The 27294-nt window shown below is 36.3% G+C and overlaps 1 protein-coding gene across 5 annotated transcripts in view; it reads left to right on the top strand.

Annotated features, from left to right (window-relative positions):
• man2c1 (mannosidase, alpha, class 2C, member 1) overlaps nucleotides 1–27294 on the top strand; it is a 119641-nt gene that overhangs the window by 18784 nt on the left and 73563 nt on the right. For all 5 annotated transcript variants that reach the window (XM_055910023.1, XM_055910024.1, XM_055910025.1 and 2 more), the window contains 6 exons: nucleotides 121–227; nucleotides 383–493; nucleotides 4150–4242; nucleotides 4361–4477; nucleotides 5541–5636; nucleotides 11643–11788. In XM_055910023.1, the coding sequence (XP_055765998.1) occupies nucleotides 121–227; nucleotides 383–493; nucleotides 4150–4242; nucleotides 4361–4477; nucleotides 5541–5636; nucleotides 11643–11788 (670 nt within the window). The remainder of the gene's footprint in view (nucleotides 1–120; nucleotides 228–382; nucleotides 494–4149; nucleotides 4243–4360; nucleotides 4478–5540; nucleotides 5637–11642; nucleotides 11789–27294) is intronic.

Raw genomic sequence — 27294 nt, 5'->3', positions numbered from 1 at the left:
ACCTCTGTGTACCGCTGCTCCTCTGTGTACCGCTGCTCCTCTGTGTACCTCTGCTCCTCTGTGTACCGCTGCTCCTCTGGAAAGTTGTATTGATTAATATCCTGCTCTGTCTCTATCTAGCCTGGCTGTGGCCCTATGAGGAGACCATCAGGAAGTGTGCCAGGAGCTGGGTGACTGTGATCAGACTGATGGAGAAGAACCCTCACATGGTCTTCACCTGTTCACAGGTACTGCCCCTTTAATACACGCTCACCTGTTCACAGGTACTGCCCCTTTAATACACGCTCACCTGTTCACAGGTACTGCCCCTTTAATACACGCTCACCTGTTCACAGGTACTGCCCCTTTAATACACGCTCACCTGTTCTCCTCCTCTCTCCAGGCTCAGCAGTTTGACTGGGTGAAGAGCTGGTATCCAGGCCTGTTCTCTCAGATCCAACACTACGTTAAGAAGGGGCAGTTCATCCCTGTCGGAGGCACCTGGGTGGAGATGGTAAGACCTGCAGCCATACATAGGTTTTCTACCTGAGATATAGTCCTTATTAAAGTCTAGGGCTGTCAAACGATTCAAATCATTCATTTTTATTAATTACGTTCAATTCTGTCGTTAATCGCGATTTATCGATGTTTTCATTATTATTTTTTTAAGCAATGTGGATGTAATAGCCATGAATGGACTGAAACACCAAAAATATTCTGTATCAGAAAGTTTGTAATGTCATATTTATTATAAACAAGTTCATCAATACAATAGTCCTGTAACGTAATAATGCTCCAAGTAGGCCTACTAATTCTGCCTCATAAATTCTCTCTCACACACACTATAAGAAAAACAAAGAACCGGCTCAATGGATACAAACAACACAGACTATAAACCTGTCCAGTAATGTCATGAATTCACACAGAGTATAAACCTGTCCAGTAATGAATTCACACAGACTATAAACCTGTCCAGTAATGAATTCACACAGAGTATAAACCTGTCCAGTAATATCATGAATTCACACAGAGTATAAACCTGTCCAGTAATATCATGAATTCACACAGAGTATAAACCTGTCCAGTAATATCATGAATTCACACAGAGTATAAACCTGTCCAGTAATATCATGAATTCACACAGAGTATAAACCTGTCCAGTAATGTCATGAATTCACACAGAGTATAAACCTGTCCAGTAATATCATGAATTCACACAGAGTATAAACCTGTCCAGTAATATCATGAATTCACACAGAGTATAAACCTGTCCAGTAATATCATGAATTCACACAGAGTATAAACCTGTCCAGTAATATCATGAATTCACACAGACTATAAACCTGTCCAGTAATGAATTCACACAGACTATAAACCTGTCCAGTAATGAATTCACACAGAGTATAAACCTGTCCAGTAATGAATTCACACAGAGTATAAACCTGTCCAGTAATGAATTCACACAGAGTATAAACCTGTCCAGTAATATCATGAATTCACACCTTTTTTTGACCTCTCCTCACACAGAGTATAAACCTGTCACACAAGTAGCTAGCTAGTAAAGTGGTTTCATTATTCAGTCATACAAGTAGCTAGCTAGTAAAGTGGTTTCATTATTCAGTCACACAAATAGCTAGCTAGTAAAGTGGATTCATTATTCAGTCACACGAGTAGCTAGCTAGTAAAGTGGTTTCATTATTCAGTCATACAAGTAGCTAGCTAGTAAAGTGGATTCATTATTCAGTCACACGAGTAGCTAGCTAGTAAAGTGGTTTCATTATTCAGTCACACGAGTAGCTAGCTAGTAAAGTGGTTTCATTATTCAGTCACACAAGTAGCTAGCTAGTAAAGTGGTTTCATTATTCAGTCACACAAGTAGCTAGCTAGTAAAGTGGTTTCATTATTCAGTCATACAAGTAGCTAGCTAGTAAAGTGGTTTCATTATTCAGTCACACAAGTAGCTAGCTAGTAAAGTGGTTTCATTATTCAGTCACACAAGTAGCTAGCTAGTAAAGTGGTTTCATTATTCAGTCATACAAGTAGCTAGCTAGTAAAGTGGTTTCATTATTCAGTCACACAAGTAGCTAGCTAGTAAAGTGGTTTCATTATTCAGTCACACAAGTAGCTAGCTAGTAAAGTGGTTTCATTATTCAGTCACACAAGTAGCTAGCTAGTAAAGTGGTTTCATTATTCAGTCACACAAGTAGCTAGCTAGTAAAGTGGTTTCATTATTCAGTCATACAAGTAGCTAGCTAGTAAAGTGGTTTCATTATTCAGTCACACAAGTAGCTAGCTAGTAAAGTGGTTTCATTATTCAGTCACACAAGTAGCTAGCTAGTAAAGTGGTTTCATTATTCAGTCACACAAGTAGCTAGCTAGTAAAGTGGTTTCATTATTCAGTCACACAAGTAGCTAGCTAGTAAAGTGGTTTCATTATTCAGTCACACGAGTAGCTAGCTAGTAAAGTGGTTTCATTATTCAGTCACACGAGTAGCTAGCTAGTAAAGTGGTTTCATTATTCAGTCACACGAGTAGCTAGCTAGTAAAGTGGTTTCATTATTCAGTCACACGAGTAGCTAGCTAGTAAAGTGGTTTCATTATTCAGTCACACGAGTAGCTAGCTAGTAAAGTGGTTTCATTATTCAGTCACACGAGTAGCTAGCTAGTAAAGTGGTTTCATTATTCAGTCACACGAGTAGCTAGCTAGTAAAGTGGTTTCATTATTCAGTCACACAAGTAGCTAGCTAGTAAAGTGGTTTCATTATTCAGTCACACAGTGACTGAAGTACAGTGCCTTGCAAATGTATTCATCCCCCTTGGCGTTTTTCCTATTTTGTTGCATTGCAACCTGTAATTTAAATTGATTTCAAACTCAGTGCCTCTTTGCTTGACATGGGAAAAACAAAAGAAATCAGCCAAGACCAAGTTGTGACATCATGAGGAAGGAAAATGATGTGGATATATTGAAGCAACATCTCAAGACATCAGTCAGGAAGTTAAAGCTTGGTCACAAATGGGTCTTCCAAATGGACAATGACCCCAAGCATACTTCCAAAGTTGTGGTAAAATGGCTTAAGGACAAAGTCAAGGTATTGGAGTGGCCATCAAAGTCCTGACCTCAATCCTATAGAAAATTTGTGGGCAGAACTATAAAAGTGTGTGCGAGCAAGGAGGCCTACAAACCTGACTCAGTTACACCTGCTCTGTCAGGAGGAATGGGCCAAAATTCACCCAACTTATTGTGGGAAGCTTGTGGAAGGCTACCCGAAACGTTTGACCCAAGTTAAACAATTTAAAGGCAATGCTACCAAATACTAATTGAGTGTATGTAAACTTCTGACTCACTGGGAATGTGATGAAAGAAATAAAAGCTGAAATAAATAATTCTCTCTACTATTATTCTGACATTTCACATTCTTAAAATAAAGTGGTGATCCTAACTGACCTAAGACAGGGAATTTTTACCAGGATTAAATGTCAGGAATTGTGACCAAAATGAGTTTAAATGTATTTGGCTAAGGTGTAAGTAAACTTCTGACTTCAACTGTATGTATTCACCCCCTTTGCTTTGAAGCCCCTAAATAAGATCTGGTGCAACCAATTACCTTCAGAAGTTACATAATTAGCTAAATTAAGTCCACCTGTGTGCAATCTAAGTGTCACATGATCTGTCACACATACCGTGGGGAGAACAAGTATTTGAAACACTGCAGATTTTGCAGGTTTTCCTACTTACAAAGCATGTAGAGGTCTGTCATTTTTATCATAGGTACACTTCAACTGTGAGAGACGGAATCTAAAACAAAAATCCAGAAAATCACATTGTATGATTTTTAAGTAATTAATTAGCATTTTATTGCATGACATAAGTATTTGATACATCAGAAAAGCACTGAGTAAAGTAAGCTAGTAAAGTGGTTGTCAAACTAATGCATCGGCTGCCGGGGCTTGAATTTGAACTATGGATGGTTCACGGGGTCAAACTAATGCATCGGCTGCCGGGGCTTGAATTTGAACTATGGATGGTTCACGGGGTCAAACTAAGAAAATGCGTTAATGGCGTAAAATAAATAAACAGCATTAAAATTGTTATTAACGCGTTAACTTTGACAGCCCTATTAAAGTCATATTAAGATTTAAAGCCATTATCTCTGTCTCTCTCTGTATCAGGATGGAAACCTGCCGTCAGGTGAGTCCATGGTCAGACAGTTCCTGGAGGGACAGCGATTCTTCAAGCAAGAGTTTGGAAACTACTGCAAAGAGGTAGAACATTACGCCAGTCCTGTATTATCTACATCTATACCTCCCCATCCATACATCACATTCCTACCAGGTGGCTCGAGTAGGTATATCAGATAAGGTTGTCTGTTTTACCGTCTAGTTCTGGTTGCCTGATACGTTTGGCTACTCAGCCCAGCTCCCCCAGTTGATGCAGGGTTCAGGCATCACACGATTCCTGACTCAGAAACTCAGCTGGAACCTCGTAAACACCTTCCCGGTGAGTCTCTCTGTCTCTCTCTGTCTCTGTCCCTCTCTCTCTCTGTCTCACTCTCAGGTCAATTCAAGGGGCTTTATTGGCATGGGAAACATATGTTTACATCTCTCTGTCTCTCCCTCCCTTTCTCTCTCTCCCTCTCCTCTGTCTCGCTCCCCTTGTCCCTCCCTTTCTCTCTCTCCCTCTCCTCCTCTCTCTCCCTCTCCTCTGTCTCGCTCCCCTTGTCCCTCTCCTCCTCTGTCTCTCCCTCCTTTTCTCTCTCTCCCTCTCCTCCTCTCTCTCCCTCTCCTCTGTCTCGCTCCCCTTGTCCCTCTCCTCCTCTGTCTCTCCCTCCCTTTCTCTCTCTCCCTCTCCTCCTCTCTCTCCCTCTCCTCTGTCTCGCTCCCCTTGTCCCTCTCCTCCTCTGTCTCTCCCTCCCTTTCTCTCTCTCCCTCTCCTCCTCTCTCTCCCTCCCCTTGTCCCTCTCCTCCTCTGTCTCTCCCTCCCTTTCTCTCTCTCCCTCTCCTCTCTCTCCCTCTCCTCTGTCTCGCTCCCCTTGTCCCTCTCCTCCTCTGTCTCTCCCTCCCTTTCTCTCTCTCCCTCTCCTCCTCTCTCTCCCTCTCCTCTGTCTCGCTCCCCTTGTCCCTCTCCTCCTCTGTCTCTCCCTCCCTTTCTCTCTCTCCCTCTCCTCCTCTCTCTCCCTCCCTTGTCCCTCTCCTCCTCTGTCTCTCCCTCCCTTTCTCTCTCTCCCTCTCCTCCTCTCTCTCCCTCTCCTCTCTCTCCCTCCCCTTGTCCCTCTCCTCCTCTGTCTCTCCCTCCCTTTCTCTCTCTCCCTCTCCTCCTCTCTCTCCCTCTCCTCTGTCTCGCTCCCCTTGTCCCTCTCCTCCTCTGTCTCTCTCTCCCTTTGCCCTCCTCCTCTCTCTGTCTCTCTCTCTTTTTCCTTCCCTGTGAGTGCTACCTCCCTCTTGTAACCATTAGATAGCACTGTGGTCAGCAAGTACTACTCCAATCCAAACCCTATCTAGAGTTAACCACACAATATTATTCCAGTGTCTTTAAATGAACCCAGGCGTGTCTCTCTCTGCAGCACAACACCTTCTTCTGGGAGGGTCTGGATGGTTCTCGGGTTCTGACACACTTTCCCCCAGGGAACTCTTATGAGATGAAGGGGAAGGTGGAGGATGTGAGTATCACCCCCTATCCCCTAAACCCTACCCCTTAAACCCTATCCCCTAAACCCTATCCCCTAAACCCTATCCCATAAACCCTACCCCCTATCCCCTAAACCCTACCCCCTATCCCCTAAACCCTATCCCATAAACCCTACCCCCTATCCCCTAAACCCTATCCCCTACCCCCTATCCCCTAAACCCTATCCCCTAAACCCTACCCCCTAAACCCTACCCCCTAAACCCTATCCCCTAAACCCTATCCCCTACCCCCTAAACCCTACCCCCCCCAAGGGACACTTACAGGAGCACTAGGTCTGGTAAACAGACCCTTACAGGAGCACTAGGTCTGGTACAGGAGCACTAGGTCTGGTACAGGAGCACTAGGTCTGGTACAGGAGCACTAGGTCTGGTAAACAGACCCTTACAGGAGCACTAGGTCTGGTACAGGAGCACTAGGTCTGGTAAACAGACCCTTACAGGAGCACTAGGTCTGGTACAGGAGCACTAGGTCTGGTACAGGAGCACTTGGTCTGGTAAACGGACCCTTACAGGAGCACTAGGTCTGGTACAGGAGCACTAGATCTGGTACAGGAGCACTAGGTCTGGTACAGGAGCACTTGGTCTGGTACAGGAGCACTAGGTCTGGTACAGCAGCACTTGGTCTGGTAAACGGACCCTTACAGGAGCACTAGGTCTGGTACAGGAGCACTAGGTCTGATACAGGAGCACTAGGTCTGGTACAGGAGCACTAGGTCTGGTACAGGAGCACTAGGTCTGGTACAGGAGCACTAGGTCTTGTACACGGACCCTCACAGGAGCACTAGGTCTGGTACAGGAGCACTAGGTCTGGTACAGGAGCACTAGGTCTGGTAAACAGACTCTTACAGGAGCACTAGGTCTGGTACAGGAGCACTAGGTCTGGTACAGGAGCACTAGGTCTGCTACAGGAGCACTAGGTCTGGTACAGGAGCACTAGGTCTTGTACACGGACCCTCACAGGAGCACTAGGTCTGGTACAGGAGCACTAGGTCTGGTACAGGAGCACTAGGTCTGGTACAGGAGCACTAGGTCTGGTACAGGAGCACTAGGTCTGGTACAGGAGCACTAGGTCTGGTAAACGGACCCTTACAGGAGCACTGGGTCTGGTACAGGAGCACTAGGTCTGGTACAGGAGCACTAGGTCTGGTACAGGAGCACTAGGTCTGGTACAGGAGCACTAGGTCTAGGTACAGGAGCACTAGGTCTAGGTACAGGAGCACTAGGTCTAGGTACAGGAGCACTAGGTCTGGTACAGGAGCACTAGGTCTGGTACAGGAGCACTAGGTCTGGTAAACGGACCCTTACAGGAGACTAGGTCTGGTACAGGAGCACTAGGTCTGGTACAGGAGCACTAGGTCTGGTACAGGAGCACTAGGTCTGGTACAAGAGCACTAGGTCTGGTACAGGAGCACTAGGTCTGGTACAGGAGCACTAGGTCTGGTACAGGAGCACTGGGTCTGGTACAGGAGCACTAGGTCTGGTACAGGAGCACTAGGTCTGGTACAGGAGCACTAGGTCTGGTACAGGAGCACTAGGTCTGGTAAACGGACCCTTACAGGAGCACTAGGTCTGGTAAACAGACCCTTACAGGAGCACTAGGTCTGGTACAGGAGCACTAGGTCTGGTACAGGAGCACTAGGTCTGGTACAGGAGCACTAGGTCTGCTACAGGAGCACTAGGTCTGGTACAGGAGCACTAGGTCTGTCTGGTACAGGAGCACTAGGTCTGGTACAGGAGCACTAGGTCTGGTAAACAGACCCTTACAGGAGCACTAGGTCTGGTACAGGAGCACTAGGTCTGGGTACAGGAGCACTAGGTCTGGTACAGGAGCACTAGGTCTGATACAGGAGCACTAGGTCTGGTAAACGGACCCCTACAGGAGACTAGGTCTGGTACAGGAGCACTGGGTCTGGTACAGGAGCACTAGGTCTGGTACAGGAGCACTAGGTCTGGTACAAGAGCACTAGGTCTGGTACAGGAGCACTAGGTCTGGTACAGGAGCACTAGGTCTGGTACAGGAGCACTAGGTCTGGTACAGGAGCACTAGGTCTGGTACAGGAGCACTAGGTTTGGTAAACAGACCCTTACAGGAGCACTGGGTCTGGTACAGGAGCACTAGGTCTGGTACAGGAGCACTAGGTCTGGTACAGGAGCACTAGGTCTGGTACAGGAGCACTAGGTCTGGTACAGGAGCACTAGGTCTGGTACAGGAGCACTAGGTCTGGTACAGGAGCACTAGGTCTGGTACAGGAGCACTAGGTCTGGTACAGGAGCACTAGGTCTGGTAAACGGACCCTTACAGGAGCACTAGGTCTGGTACAGGAGCACTAGGTCTGGTACAGGAGCACTAGGTCTGGTAAACGGGCCCTTACAGGAGCACTAGGTCTGGTACAGGAGCACTGGATCTGGTACAGGAGCACTAGGTCTGGTACAGGAGCACTAGGTCTGGTACAGGAGCACTTGGTCTGGTAAACGGACCCTTACAGGAGCACTAGGTCTGGTACAGGAGCACTAGGTCTGGTACAGGAGCACTAGGTCTGGTACAGGAGCACTAGGTCTGGTACAGGAGCACTAGGTCTGGTACAGGAGCACTAGGTCTGGTAAACAGACTCTTACAGGAGCACTAGGTCTGGTACAGGAGCACTAGGTCTGGTACAGGAGCACTAGGTCTGCTACAGGAGCACTAGGTCTGGTACAGGAGCACTAGGTCTTGTACACGGACCCTTACAGGAGCACTAGGTCTGGTACAGGAGCACTAGGTCTGGTACAGGAGCACTAGGTCTGGTACAGGAGCACTAGGTCTGGTAAACGGACCCTTACAGGAGACTAGGTCTGGTACAGGAGCACTGGGTCTGGTACAGGAGCACTGGGTCTGGTACAGGAGCACTAGGTCTGGTACAAGAGCACTAGGTCTGGTACAGGAGCACTAGGTCTGGTACAGGAGCACTAGGTCTGGTACAGGAGCACTAGGTCTGGTACAGGAGCACTAGGTCTGGTACAGGAGCACTAGGTCTGGTACAGGAGCACTAGGTCTGGTACAGGAGCACTGGGTCTGGTACAGGAGCACTAGGTCTGGTACAGGAGCACTGGATCTGGTACAGGAGCACTAGGTCTGGTACAGGAGCACTAGGTCTGGTACAGGAGCACTTGGTCTGGTAAACGGACCCTTACAGGAGCACTAGGTCTGGTACAGGAGCACTAGGTCTGGTACAGGAGCACTAGGTCTGGTACAGGAGCACTAGGTCTGGTACAGGAGCACTAGGTCTGGTACAGGAGCACTAGGTCTGGTACAGGAGCACTGGGTCTGGTACAGGAGCACTAGGTCTGGTTCAGGAGCACTGGATCTGGTACAGGAGCACTAGGTCTGGTACAGGAGCACTAGGTCTGGTACAGGAGCACTTGGTCTGGTAAACGGACCCTTACAGGAGCACTAGGTCTGGTACAGGAGCACTAGGTCTGGTACAGGAGCACTAGGTCTGGTACAGGAGCACTAGGTCTGGTACAGGAGCACTAGGTCTGGTACAGGAGCACTAGGTCTGGTACAGGAGCACTAGGTCTGGTAAACGGACCCTTACAGGAGACTAGGTCTGGTACAGGAGCACTGGGTCTGGTACAGGAGCACTGGGTCTGGTACAGGAGCACTGGGTCTGGTACAGGAGCACTAGGTCTGGTACAGGAGCACTAGGTCTGGTACAGGAGCACTAGGTCTGGTACAGGAGCACTAGGTCTGGTACAGGAGCACTAGGTCTGGTACAGGAGCACTAGGTCTGGTACAGGAGCACTAGGTCTGGTACAGGAGCACTAGGTCTGGTACAGGAGCACTAGGTCTGGTACAGGAGCACTAGGTCTGGTACAGGAGCACTAGGTCTGGTACAGGAGCACTAGGTCTGGTACAGGAGCACTGGGTCTGGTACAGGAGCACTGGGTCTGGTACAGGAGCACTAGGTCTGGTACAGGAGCACTAGGTCTGGTACAGGAGCACTAGGTCTGGTACAGGAGCACTAGGTCTGGTACAGGAGCACTAGGTCTGGTAAACAGACCCTTACAGGAGCACTAGGTCTGGTACAGGAGCACTAGGTCTGGTACAGGAGCACTAGGTCTGGTACAGGAGCACTAGGTCTGGTAAACAGACCCTTACAGGAGCGCTAGGTCTGCTACAGGAGCACTAGGTCTGCTACAGGAGCGCTAGGTCTGCTACAGGAGCACTAGGTCTGGTACAGGAGCACTAGGTCTGGTACAGGAGCACTAGGTCTGGTACAGGAGCACTAGGTCTGGTACAGGAGCACTAGGTCTGGTAAACGGACCCTTACAGGAGCACTAGGTCTGGTACAGGAGCACTAGGTCTGGTACAGGAGCACTAGGTCTGGTAAACGGGCCCTTACAGGAGCACTAGGTCTGGTACAGGAGCACTGGATCTGGTACAGGAGCACTAGGTCTGGTACAGGAGCACTAGGTCTGGTACAGGAGCACTTGGTCTGGTAAACGGACCCTTACAGGAGCACTAGGTCTGGTACAGGAGCACTAGGTCTGGTACAGGAGCACTAGGTCTGGTACAGGAGCACTAGGTCTGGTACAGGAGCACTAGGTCTGGTAAACAGACTCTTACAGGAGCACTAGGTCTGGTACAGGAGCACTAGGTCTGGTACAGGAGCACTAGGTCTGCTACAGGAGCACTAGGTCTGGTACAGGAGCACTAGGTCTTGTACACGGACCCTTACAGGAGCACTAGGTCTGGTACAGGAGCACTAGGTCTGGTACAGGAGCACTAGGTCTGGTACAGGAGCACTAGGTCTGGTACAGGAGCACTAGGTCTGGTACAGGAGCACTGGGTCTGGTACAGGAGCACTGGGTCTGGTACAGGAGCACTAGGTCTGGTACAGGAGCACTAGGTCTGGTACAGGAGCACTAGGTCTGGTACAGGAGCACTAGGTCTGGTACAGGAGCACTAGGTCTGGTACAGGAGCACTAGGTCTGGTAAACAGACCCTTACAGGAGCACTAGGTCTGGTACAGGAGCACTAGGTCTGGTACAGGAGCACTAGGTCTGGTACAGGAGCACTAGGTCTGGTAAACAGACCCTTACAGGAGCGCTAGGTCTGCTACAGGAGCACTAGGTCTGCTACAGGAGCGCTAGGTCTGCTACAGGAGCACTAGGTCTGGTACAGGAGCACTAGGTCTGGTACAGGAGCACTAGGTCTGGTACAGGAGCACTAGGTCTGGTACAGGAGCACTAGGTCTGGTACAGGAGCACTAGGTCTGGTAAACGGACCCTTACAGGAGCACTAGGTCTGGTACAGGAGCACTAGGTCTGGTAAACGGGCCCTTACAGGAGCACTAGGTCTGGTACAGGAGCACTGGATCTGGTACAGGAGCACTAGGTCTGGTACAGGAGCACTAGGTCTGGTACAGGAGCACTAGGTCTGGTACAGGAGCACTAGGTCTGGTACAGGAGCACTAGGTCTGGTACAGGAGCACTGGGTCTGGTACAGGAGCACTAGGTCTGGTACAGGAGCACTAGGTCTGGTACAGGAGCACTAGGTCTGGTACAGGAGCACTAGGTCTGGTACAGGAGCACTAGGTCTGGTACAGGAGCACTAGGTCTGGTACAGGAGCACTAGGTCTGGTACAGGAGCACTAGGTCTGGTAAACAGACCCTTACAGGAGCACTAGGTCTGGTACAGGAGCACTAGGTCTGGTACAGGAGCACTAGGTCTGGTACAGGAGCACTAGGTCTGGTACAGGAGCACTAGGTCTGGTAAACAGACCCTTACAGGAGCGCTAGGTCTGCTACAGGAGCACTAGGTCTGCTACAGGAGCGCTAGGTCTGCTACAGGAGCACTAGGTCTGGTACAGGAGCACTAGGTCTGGTACAGGAGCACTAGGTCTGGTACAGGAGCACTAGGTCTGGTACAGGAGCACTAGGTCTGGTACAGGAGCACTAGGTCTGGGTACTGAAGCCCCTCCCTCATTCCTCCTCAGCTGGTCAACACTGTGAAGAACAACAAGGACAAAGGACGAGCCAATCACAGTGCAGCACTGTTTGGTTTTGGAGACGGAGGAGGAGGGCCCACCCAGCTGATGTTGGACAGACTGGACAGGGTCCAGGACACAGACGGACTGCCTCGGTCAGGACCACTCACATCGTAACACACACACACACACAGGATATTAATCACACACACACACACACCATACATGGTAGACACACCCGCCGTGACTCAACAGCCACCAATACAATAGAACTAGCTGCCCCCCTGGTCTAGACGTCAGACAGAAAATACAGTCATAAAAAGAGTTGTATTTATTTTCCCGCTCAGAGGGATTTCTCTTTGATGTGGGTTCTAATTAAATCAAACTTTATTAGTCACATGCGCCGAATACAACAGTGAAATGCTCACTTACCAGCCATTAACCAACAATGCAGTTTAAAAAATATATATATAAATATAAAAAATATGAATAAGATTAAGAAATAAAAGTAACAAGTAATTAAAGAGCAGCAGTAAAATAAAAATAGTGAGACTATATACAGGGGGGGTAGCGGTACAGAGTCAATGTGCAGGGGCATGAAGGTAGATTTATTAAAGTGACTATGCATAGATAACAACAACAGAGAGTAGCAGTGGTGGGGGGAGGGGGAGGCAATGCAGATAGTCTGGGTAGCCATTTGATTATATATTTGTATTTTATTTAACTAGGCAATTCAGTTAAGAACAAATTCTTATTTTCAATGATGGCCTAGGAACAGTGGGTTAACTGCCTTGTTCAGGGGGCAGATTGTCAGCTCAGGGATTCGATCTAGCAACCTTTCGATTACTAGCCCAACGCTCTAACCACTAGGCTACCTGCCGCCCCGTAAGGCCAGGAGGAGATGTTCAGGAGTCTTATGTCTTGGGGGTAGAAGCTGTTTTGGACCTAGACTTGGTGCTGCGGTACCGCTTGCCGTGCGGTAGTAGAGAGAACAGTCTATGACGGGTGGCTGGAGTCTTGGACCATTTTTATGGCCTTCCTCTGACACCGCCTGGTATAGAGGTCCTGGATGGCAGGAAGCTTGGCCCCAGTGATGTACTGGGCCGTACGCACTACCCTCTGTAGTGCCTTGCGGTCGGAGGCCGAGCAGTTGCCATACCAGGTAGTGATGCGACCAGTCAGGACGCTCTCGATGGTGCAGCTGTAGAACCTATTGAGGATCTGAGGACCCATGACAAGTCTTTTCAGTCTCCTGGGGGGGAATAGGTGTTGTCGTGTCCTCTTCACAACTGTCTTGGTGTGCTTGGACCATGTTATTTTATTGTTATTGTGGACACCAATGAACTTGAAGCTCTCAACCTGCTCCGCTACAGCCCCGTCGATGAGAATGGGGGCGTGCTCGGTCCTCCTTTTCCTGTAGTCCACAATCATCTCCTTTATCTTGATCACGTTGAGGGAGAGGTTGTTGTCTATGCACCACACGGCCAGGTCTCTGACCTCCTCCCTATAAGCTGGCTCGTTGTTGTCGGTGATCACTGTTGTGTCATTAGACTCGTGCCTGGCGGTGCAGTCATGAGTGAACAGGGAGTACAGGAGGGACTGAGCCCACACCCCTGAGAGGCCCCTGGGTTAAGGATCAGCGTCGCGTTTGTGTTGTTACCTACCGTTACCACCTGGGGGCGGATTCAGTTGCAGAGGGAGGTGTTAAGTCCCAGAGTCCTTAGCTTAGTGATGAGCTTCTTGGGCACTATGGTGTTGAACGCTGAGCTGTTGTGAATGAATAACATTCTCACATACCGTGGGGAGAACAAGTATTTGATACACTGCCGATTTTGCAGGTTTTCCTACTTACAAAGCATGTAGAGGTCTGTAATTTTTATCATAGGTACACTTCAACTGTGAGAGACGGAATCTAAAACAAAAATCCAGAAAATCACATTGTCTGATTTTTAAGTAAATAATTTGCATTTGCAATTTACAAGATACCTGCAAAATCGGCAGTGTATCAAATATTTGTTCCCCCCACTGTACGTATTAACACCCCTGAGTCAATATTTTGCCCGTGCTTATTTATAGCTGTATTCTGTTTTATTTTTTATCCTAAAAAACTCCATAGTCCTTAATGATGACAAGCATACCCATAACATGATGCAGCCACCACCATGCTTGAAAATATGAAGTGGTACTCGGTGATGTTATTGGATTTGCCCCAAACATAACACTTTGTATTCAGGACATAAAGTTAGTTTCTTTGCCGCAGTTTTACTTTAGTGCGTTATTGCAAACAGGATGCATGTTTTGGAATATTTTTATTCTGTACAGGCTTCCTTCTTTTCACTCTGTCATTTAGGTTAGTATTGTGGAGTAACTACAATGTTGTTGATCCATCCTCAGTTTCCTCCTGTCACAGCCATTAAACTCTAAACGTTATAAAGTCACTATTGGCTTTATCTTTGTCGTGACTGGGTGTATTGATACACCATCCAAAGCCTAATTAATTACTTCACCGTGCTCAAAGGGATATTACAATTTTTACACCAATTGGTGCCCTTCTTTGTGAGGCATTGGAAAACCTCCCTGGTCTTTGTGGTTGAATCTGTGCTTGTAATTCCCTGCTGGACTAAGGAACCTTACAGATAATTGTATGTGTGGGGAACAGAGATGAGGTAGTCATTCATAAATCATGTTAAACACTATTATTGCACACAGAGTGAGTCCATGCAACTTATTATGTGACTTGTTAAAGCACATGTTTTACTCCTGAACTGATTTAGGCTCCTTACCATAACACAGGGGTTGAATACTTATTGGCTCAAGACATTTCAGCTTTTCATTTTTGTTAATTTCTAAACTGTTTCTACAAACAAAATTCCACTTTGACATGATGGGGTATTAAACACTGTAAACACAACAACATGTCAATATAATCCATTATAAACAACATGTCAATATAATCCATTATAAACAACAACATGTCAATATAATCCATTATAAACAACATGTCAATATAATCCATTATAAACACAACAACATGTCAATATAATCCATTATAAACAACAACATGTCAATATAATCCATTATAAACAACATGTCAATATAATCCATTATAAACACAACAACATGTCAATATAATCCATTATAAACAACAACATGTCAATATAATCCATTATAAACAACATGTCAATATAATCCATTATAAACAACATGTCAATATAATCCATTATAAACAACAACATGTCAATATAATCCATTATAAACAACATGTCAATATAATCCATTATAAACAACAACATGTCAATATAATCCATTATAAACACAACAACATGTCAATATAATCCATTATAAACAACATGTCAATATAATCCATTATAAACACAACAACATGTCAATATAATCCATTATAAACAACATGTCAATATAATCCATTATAAACACAACAACATGTCAATATAATCCATTATAAACAACAACATGTCAATATAATCCATTATAAACACAACAACATGTCAATATAATCCATTATAAACACAACAACATGTCAATATAATCCATTATAAACAACATGTCAATATAATCCATTATAAACAACAACATGTCAATATAATCCATTATAAACACAACAACATGTCAATATAATCCATTATAAACACAACAACATGTCAATATAATCCATTATAAACACAACAACATGTCAATATAATCCATTATAAACAACATGTCAATATAATCCATTATAAACAACAACATGTCAATATAATCCATTATAAACAACATGTCAATATAATCCATTATAAACAACAACATGTCAATATAATCCATTATAAACACAACAACATGTCAATATAATCCATTATAAACAACATGTCAATATAATCCATTATAAACAACAACAACATGTCAATATAATCCATTATAAACAACATGTCAATATAATCCATTATAAACACAACAACATGTCAATATAATCCATTATAAACAACAACATGTCAATATAATCCATTATAAACAACAACATGTCAATATAATCCATTATAAACAACAACATGTCAATATAATCCATTATAAACAACATGTCAATATAATCCATTATAAACAACAACATGTCAATATAATCCATTATAAACAACAACATGTCAATATAATCCATTATAAACAACAACATGTCAATATAATCCATTATAAACAACAACATGTCAATATAATCCATTATAAACACAACAACATGTCAATATAATCCATTATAAACAACATGTCAATATAATCCATTATAAACAACAACATGTCAATATAATCCATTATAAACAACAACATGTCAATATAATCCATTATAAACACAACAACATGTCAATATAATCCATTATAAACAACATGTCAATATAATCCATTATAAACAACAACATGTCAATATAATCCATTATAAACAACAACATGTCAATATAATCCATTATAAACAACAACATGTCAATATAATCCATTATAAACAACATGTCAATATAATCCATTATAAACAACAACATGTCAATATAATCCATTATAAACACAACAACATGTCAATATAATCCATTATAAACAACAACATGTCAATATAATCCATTATAAACAACATGTCAATATAATCCATTATAAACAACAACATGTCAATATAATCCATTATAAACAACAACATGTCAATATAATCCATTATAAACAACAACATGTCAATATAATCCATTATAAACAACAACATGTCAATATAATCCATTATAAACAACATGTCAATATAATCCATTATAAACAACATGTCAATATAATCCATTATAAACAACATGTCAATATAATCCATTATAAACAACAACATGTCAATATAATCCATTATAAACAACAACATGTCAATATAATCCATTATAAACAACAACATGTCAATATAATCCATTATAAACAACAACATGTCAATATAATCCATTATAAACAACAACATGTCAATATAATCCATTATAAACAACATGTCAATATAATCCATTATAAACAACATGTCAATATAATCCATTATAAACAACAACATGTCAATATAATCCATTATAAACAACAACATGTCAATATAATCCATTATAAACAACAACATGTCAATATAATCCATTATAAACAACATGTCAATATAATCCATTATAAACAACATGTCAATATAATCCATTATAAACAACATGTCAATATAATCCATTATAAACAACATGTCAATATAATCCATTATAAACAACAACATGTCAATATAATCCATTATAAACACAACAACATGTCAATATAATCCATTATAAACAACATGTCAATATAATCCATTATAAACAACAACATGTCAATATAATCCATTATAAACAACATGTCAATATAATCCATTATAAACAACATGTCAATATAATCCATTATAAACAACAACATGTCAATATAATCCATTATAAACAACAACATGTCAATATAATCCATTATAAACAACATGTCAATATAATCCATTATAAACACAACAACATGTCAATATAATCCATTATAAACAACAACATGTCAATATAATCCATTATAAACAACATGTCAATATAATCCATTATAAACAACATGTCAATATAATCCATTATAAACAACAACATGTCAATATAATCCATTATAAACAACAACATGTCAATATAATCCATTATAAACAACAACATGTCAATATAATCCATTATAAACAACAACATGTCAATATAATCCATTATAAACAACAACATGTCAATATAATCCATTATAAACAACAACATGTCAATATAATCCATTATAAACAACAACATGTCAATATAATCCATTATAAACAACAACATGTCAATATAATCCATTATAAACAACAACATGTCAATATAATCCATTATAAACAACAACATGTCAATATAATCCATTATAAACAACAACATGTCAATATAATCCATTATAAACAACATGTCAATATAATCCATTATAAACAACATGTCAATATAATCCATTATAAACAACATGTCAATATAATCCATTATAAACACAACAACATGTCAATATAATCCATTATAAACAACATGTCAATATAATCCATTATAAACACAACAACATGTCAATATAATCCATTATAAACAACATGTCAATATAATCCATTATAAACAACATGTCAATATAATCCATTATAAACAACAACATGTCAATATAATCCATTATAAACAACATGTCAATATAATCCATTATAAACAACATGTCAATATAATCCATTATAAACAACAACATGTCAATATAATCCATTATAAACAACAACATGTCAATATAATCCATTATAAACACAACAACATGTCAATATAATCCATTATAAACAACAACATGTCAATATAATCCATTATAAACAACAACATGTCAATATAATCCATTATAAACAACAACATGTCAATATAATCCATTATAAACAACATGTCAATATAATCCATTATAAACAACATGTCAATATAATCCATTATAAACACAACATGTCAATATAATCCATTATAACACAACATGTCAATATAATCCATTATAAACAACAACATGTCAATATAATCCATTATAAACAACATGTCAATATAATCCATTATAAACAACATGTCAATATAATCCATTATAAACAACAACATGTCAATATAATCCATTATAAACAACATGTCAATATAATCCATTATAAACAACAACATGTCAATATAATCCATTATAACACAACAACATGTCAATATAATCCATTATAAACAACATGTCAATATAATCCATTATAAACAACAACATGTCAATATAATCCATTATAAACAACAACATGTCAATATAATCCATTATAAACAACATGTCAATATAATCCATTATAACAACAACATGTCAATATAATCCATTATAAACAACATGTCAATATAATCCATTATAAACAACAACATGTCAATATAATCCATTATAAAACAACATGTCAATATAATCCATTATAAACAACATGTCAATATAATCCATTATAAACACAACATGTCAATATAATCCATTATAAACAACAACATGTCAATATAATCCATTATAAACACAACAACATGTCAATATAATCCATTATAAACCAACATGTCAATATAATCCATTATAAACAACAACATGTCAATATAATCCATTATAAAACAACATGTCAATATAATCCATTATAAACAACATGTCAATATAATCCATTATAAACAACAACATGTCAATATAATCCATTATAAACAACAACATGTCAATATAATCCATTATAAACAACAACATGTCAATATAATCCATTATAAACAACATGTCAATATAATCCATTATAAACAACAACATGTCAATATAATCCATTATAAACAACAACATGTCAATATAATCCATTATAAACAACATGTCAATATAATCCATTATAAACAACAACATGTCAATATAATCCATTATAAACAACATGTCAATATAATCCATTATAAACAACAACATGTCAATATAATCCATTATAAACAACATGTCAATATAATCCATTATAAACAACAACATGTCAATATAATCCATTATAAACAACAACATGTCAATATAATCCATTATAGACACAACATGTCAATATAATCCATTATAAACAACAACATGTCAATATAATCCATTATAACACAACAACATGTCAATATAATCCATTATAAACAACAACATGTCAATATAATCCATTATAAACAACATGTCAATATAATCCATTATAAACAACAACATGTCAATATAATCCATTATAAACACAACAACATGTCAATATAATCCATTATAAACAACAACATGTCAATATAATCCATTATAAACAACATGTCAATATAATCCATTATAAACAACAACATGTCAATATAATCCATTATAAACAACAACATGTCAATATAATCCATTATAAACAACATGTCAATATAATCCATTATAAACAACAACATGTCAATATAATCCATTATAAACAACAACATGTCAATATAATCCATTATAAACAACATGTCAATATAATCCATTATAAACAACAACATGTCAATATAATCCATTATAAACAACAACATGTCAATATAATCCATTATAAACAACAACATGTCAATATAATCCATTATAAACAACAACATGTCAATATAATCCATTATAAACACAACAACATGTCAATATAATCCATTATAAACAACATGTCAATATAATCCATTATAAACAACATGTCAATATAATCCATTATAAACAACATGTCAATATAATCCATTATAAACAACATGTCAATATAATCCATTATAAACAACAACATGTCAATATAATCCATTATAAACAACAACATGTCAATATAATCCATTATAAACAACATGTCAATATAATCCATTATAAACAACAACATGTCAATATAATCCATTATAAACAACAACATGTCAATATAATCCATTATAAACAACATGTCAATATAATCCATTATAAACAACAACATGTCAATATAATCCATTATAAACAACAACATGTCAATATAATCCATTATAAACACAACATGTCAATATAATCCATTATAAACAACAACATGTCAATATAATCCATTATAAACAACAACATGTCAATATAATCCATTATAAACAACAACATGTCAATATAATCCATTATAAACAACATGTCAATATAATCCATTATAAACAACAACATGTCAATATAATCCATTATAAACAACAACATGTCAATATAATCCATTATAAACAACAACATGTCAATATAATCCATTATAAACAACAACATGTCAATATAATCCATTATAAACAACATGTCAATATAATCCATTATAAACAACAACATGTCAATATAATCCATTATAAACAACATGTCAATATAATCCATTATAAACAACAACATGTCAATATAATCCATTATAAACAACATGTCAATATAATCCATTATAAACAACAACATGTCAATATAATCCATTATAAACAACAACATGTCAATATAATCCATTATAAACAACAACATGTCAATATAATCCATTATAAACAACATGTCAATATAATCCATTATAAACAACAACATGTCAATATAATCCATTATAAACAACAACATGTCAATATAATCCATTATAAACAACAACATGTCAATATAATCCATTATAAACAACAACATGTCAATATAATCCATTATAAACAACAACATGTCAATATAATCCATTATAAACAACATGTCAATATAATCCATTATAAACAACAACATGTCAATATAATCCATTATAAACAACAACATGTCAATATAATCCATTATAAACAACAACATGTCAATATAATCCATTATAAACAACATGTCAATATAATCCATTATAAACAACAACATGTCAATATAATCCATTATAAACAACAACATGTCAATATAATCCATTATAAACAACATGTCAATATAATCCATTATAAACAACAACATGTCAATATAATCCATTATAAACAACATGTCAATATAATCCATTATAAACAACATGTCAATATAATCCATTATAAACAACAACATGTCAATATAATCCATTATAAACAACAACATGTCAATATAATCCATTATAAACAACATGTCAATATAATCCATTATAAACAACATGTCAATATAATCCATTATAAACAACAACATGTCAATATAATCCATTATAAACAACAACATGTCAATATAATCCATTATAAACACAACAACATGTCAATATAATCCATTATAAACAACAACATGTCAATATAATCCATTATAAACAACAACATGTCAATATAATCCATTATAAACAACAACATGTCAATATAATCCATTATAAACAACAACATGTCAATATAATCCATTATAAACAACAACATGTCAATATAATCCATTATAAACAACAACATGTCAATATAATCCATTATAAACAACAACATGTCAATATAATCCATTATAAACAACAACATGTCAATATAATCCATTATAAACAACAACATGTCAATATAATCCATTATAAACAACATGTCAATATAATCCATTATAAACAACATGTCAATATAATCCATTATAAACAACAACATGTCAATATAATCCATTATAAACAACAACATGTCAATATAATCCATTATAAACAACAACATGTCAATATAATCCATTATAAACAACAACATGTCAATATAATCCATTATAAACAACAACATGTCAATATAATCCATTATAAACAACAACATGTCAATATAATCCATTATAAACAACATGTCAATATAATCCATTATAAACAACAACATGTCAATATAATCCATTATAAACAACAACATGTCAATATAATCCATTATAACACAACATGTCAATATAATCCATTATAAAACAACATGTCAATATAATCCATTATAAACAACATGTCAATATAATCCATTATAAACAACAACATGTCAATATAATCCATTATAAACAACAACATGTCAATATAATCCATTATAAACAACATGTCAATATAATCCATTATAAACAACAACATGTCAATATAATCCATTATAAACAACATGTCAATATAATCCATTATAAACAACAACATGTCAATATAATCCATTATAAACAACAACATGTCAATATAATCCATTATAAACAACAACATGTCAATATAATCCATTATAAACAACAACATGTCAATATAATCCATTATAAACAACAACATGTCAATATAATCCATTATAAACAACAACATGTCAATATAATCCATTATAAACAACAACATGTCAATATAATCCATTATAAACAACAACATGTCAATATAATCCATTATAAACAACATGTCAATATAATCCATTATAAACAACATGTCAATATAATCCATTATAAACAACAACATGTCAATATAATCCATTATAAACAACATGTCAATATAATCCATTATAAACAACAACATGTCAATATAATCCATTATAAACAACATGTCAATATAATCCATTATAAACAACAACATGTCAATATAATCCATTATAAACAACATGTCAATATAATCCATTATAAACAACAACATGTCAATATAATCCATTATAAACAACAACATGTCAATATAATCCATTATAAACAACAACATGTCAATATAATCCATTATAAACAACAACATGTCAATATAATCCATTATAAACAACATGTCAATATAATCCATTATAAACAACAACATGTCAATATAATCCATTATAAACAACAACATGTCAATATAATCCATTATAAACAACAACATGTCAATATAATCCATTATAAACAACATGTCAATATAATCCATTATAAACAACATGTCAATATAATCCATTATAAACAACAACATGTCAATATAATCCATTATAAAACAACATGTCAATATAATCCATTATAAACAACAACATGTCAATATAATCCATTATAAACAACAACATGTCAATATAATCCATTATAAACAACATGTCAATATAATCCATTATAAACAACATGTCAATATAATCCATTATAAACAACAACATGTCAATATAATCCATTATAAACAACAACATGTCAATATAATCCATTATAAACAACAACATGTCAATATAATCCATTATAAACAACAACATGTCAATATAATCCATTATAAACAACATGTCAATATAATCCATTATAAACAACATGTCAATATAATCCATTATAAACAACATGTCAATATAATCCATTATAAACAACAACATGTCAATATAATCCATTATAAACAACAACATGTCAATATAATCCATTATAAACAACAACATGTCAATATAATCCATTATAAACAACATGTCAATATAATCCATTATAAACAACAACATGTCAATATAATCCATTATAAACAACATGTCAATATAATCCATTATAAACAACATGTCAATATAATCCATTATAAACAACAACATGTCAATATAATCCATTATAAACAACAACATGTCAATATAATCCATTATAAACAACAACATGTCAATATAATCCATTATAAACAACAACATGTCAATATAATCCATTATAAACAACAACATGTCAATATAATCCATTATAAACAACAACATGTCAATATAATCCATTATAAACAACAACATGTCAATATAATCCATTATAAACAACAACATGTCAATATAATCCATTATAAACAACAACATGTCAATATAATCCATTATAAACAACAACATGTCAATATAATCCATTATAAACAACAACATGTCAATATAATCCATTATAAACAACAACATGTCAATATAATCCATTATAAACAACAACATGTCAATATAATCCATTATAAACAACATGTCAATATAATCCATTATAAACAACAACATGTCAATATAATCCATTATAAACAACAACATGTCAATATAATCCATTATAAACAACAACATGTCAATATAATCCATTATAAACAACAACATGTCAATATAATCCATTATAAACAACAACATGTCAATATAATCCATTATAAACAACAACATGTCAATATAATCCATTATAAACAACATGTCAATATAATCCATTATAAACAACAACATGTCAATATAATCCATTATAAACAACAACATGTCAATATAATCCATTATAAACAACAACATGTCAATATAATCCATTATAAACAACAACATGTCAATATAATCCATTATAAACAACATGTCAATATAATCCATTATAAACAACAACATGTCAATATAATCCATTATAAACAACAACATGTCAATATAATCCATTATAAACAACAACATGTCAATATAATCCATTATAAACAACATGTCAATATAATCCATTATAAACAACAACATGTCAATATAATCCATTATAAACAACAACATGTCAATATAATCCATTATAAACAACATGTCAATATAATCCATTATAAACAACAACATGTCAATATAATCCATTATAAACAACAACATGTCAATATAATCCATTATAAACAACATGTCAATATAATCCATTATAAACAACAACATGTCAATATAATCCATTATAAACAACAACATGTCAATATAATCCATTATAAACAACAACATGTCAATATAATCCATTATAAACAACAACATGTCAATATAATCCATTATAAACAACAACATGTCAATATAATCCATTATAAACAACAACATGTCAATATAATCCATTATAAACAACAACATGTCAATATAATCCATTATAAACAACAACATGTCAATATAATCCATTATAAACAACATGTCAATATAATCCATTATAAACAACAACATGTCAATATAATCCATTATAAACAACAACATGTCAATATAATCCATTATAAACAACAACATGTCAATATAATCCATTATAAACAACAACATGTCAATATAATCCATTATAAACAACAACATGTCAATATAATCCATTATAAACAACAACATGTCAATATAATCCATTATAAACAACAACATGTCAATATAATCCATTATAAACAACATGTCAATATAATCCATTATAAACAACAACATGTCAATATAATCCATTATAAACAACAACATGTCAATATAATCCATTATAAACAACAACATGTCAATATAATCCATTATAAACAACATGTCAATATAATCCATTATAAACAACATGTCAATATAATCCATTATAAACAACAACATGTCAATATAATCCATTATAAACAACAACATGTCAATATAATCCATTATAAACAACATGTCAATATAATCCATTATAAACAACAACATGTCAATATAATCCATTATAAACAACAACATGTCAATATAATCCATTATAAACAACATGTCAATATAATCCATTATAAACAACATGTCAATATAATCCATTATAAACAACATGTCAATATAATCCATTATAAACAACAACATGTCAATATAATCCATTATAAACAACAACATGTCAATATAATCCATTATAAACAACATGTCAATATAATCCATTATAAACAACATGTCAATATAATCCATTATAAACAACAACATGTCAATATAATCCATTATAAACAACAACATGTCAATATAATCCATTATAAACAACAACATGTCAATATAATCCATTATAAACACAACAACATGTCAATATAATCCATTATAAACAACAACATGTCAATATAATCCATTATAAACAACAACATGTCAATATAATCCATTATAAACAACAACATGTCAATATAATCCATTATAACACAACAACATGTCAATATAATCCATTATAAACAACAACATGTCAATATAATCCATTATAAACAACAACATGTCAATATAATCCATTATAAACAACAACATGTCAATATAATCCATTATAAACAACAACATGTCAATATAATCCATTATAAACAACATGTCAATATAATCCATTATAAACAACAACATGTCAATATAATCCATTATAAACAACAACATGTCAATATAATCCATTATAAACAACAACATGTCAATATAATCCATTATAAACAACAACATGTCAATATAATCCATTATAAACAACAACATGTCAATATAATCCATTATAAACAACAACATGTCAATATAATCCATTATAAACAACATGTCAATATAATCCATTATAAACAACATGTCAATATAATCCATTATAAACAACAACATGTCAATATAATCCATTATAAACAACATGTCAATATAATCCATTATAAACAACAACATGTCAATATAATCCATTATAAACAACAACATGTCAATATAATCCATTATAAACAACATGTCAATATAATCCATTATAAACAACATGTCAATATAATCCATTATAAACAACATGTCAATATAATCCATTATAAACAACAACATGTCAATATAATCCATTATAAACACAACAACATGTCAATATAATCCATTATAAACAACAACATGTCAATATAATCCATTATAAACAACAACATGTCAATATAATCCATTATAAACAACAACATGTCAATATAATCCATTATAAACAACAACATGTCAATATAATCCATTATAAACAACATGTCAATATAATCCATTATAAACAACATGTCAATATAATCCATTATAAACAACAACATGTCAATATAATCCATTATAAACAACAACATGTCAATATAATCCATTATAAACAACAACATGTCAATATAATCCATTATAAACAACAACATGTCAATATAATCCATTATAAACAACAACATGTCAATATAATCCATTATAAACAACAACATGTCAATATAATCCATTATAAACAACAACATGTCAATATAATCCATTATAAACAACATGTCAATATAATCCATTATAAACACAACATGTCAATATAATCCATTATAAACAACAACATGTCAATATAATCCATTATAAACAACAACATGTCAATATAATCCATTATAAACAACAACATGTCAATATAATCCATTATAAACAACAACATGTCAATATAATCCATTATAAACAACATGTCAATATAATCCATTATAAACAACAACATGTCAATATAATCCATTATAAACAACAACAACATGTCAATATAATCCATTATAAACAACAACATGTCAATATAATCCATTATAAACAACAACATGTCAATATAATCCATTATAAACAACAACATGTCAATATAATCCATTATAAACAACATGTCAATATAATCCATTATAAACAACATGTCAATATAATCCATTATAAACAACAACATGTCAATATAATCCATTATAAACAACATGTCAATATAATCCATTATAAACAACAACATGTCAATATAA

Source organism: Salvelinus fontinalis, unplaced genomic scaffold, assembly GCF_029448725.1.
Source record: "Salvelinus fontinalis isolate EN_2023a unplaced genomic scaffold, ASM2944872v1 scaffold_0001, whole genome shotgun sequence".
NCBI classification, from domain to species: Eukaryota; Metazoa; Chordata; class Actinopteri; order Salmoniformes; family Salmonidae; genus Salvelinus; species Salvelinus fontinalis.
The sequence above is the reverse complement of the archived record's forward strand: the minus strand, read 5'-3'. Positions and strand labels throughout refer to the sequence as shown.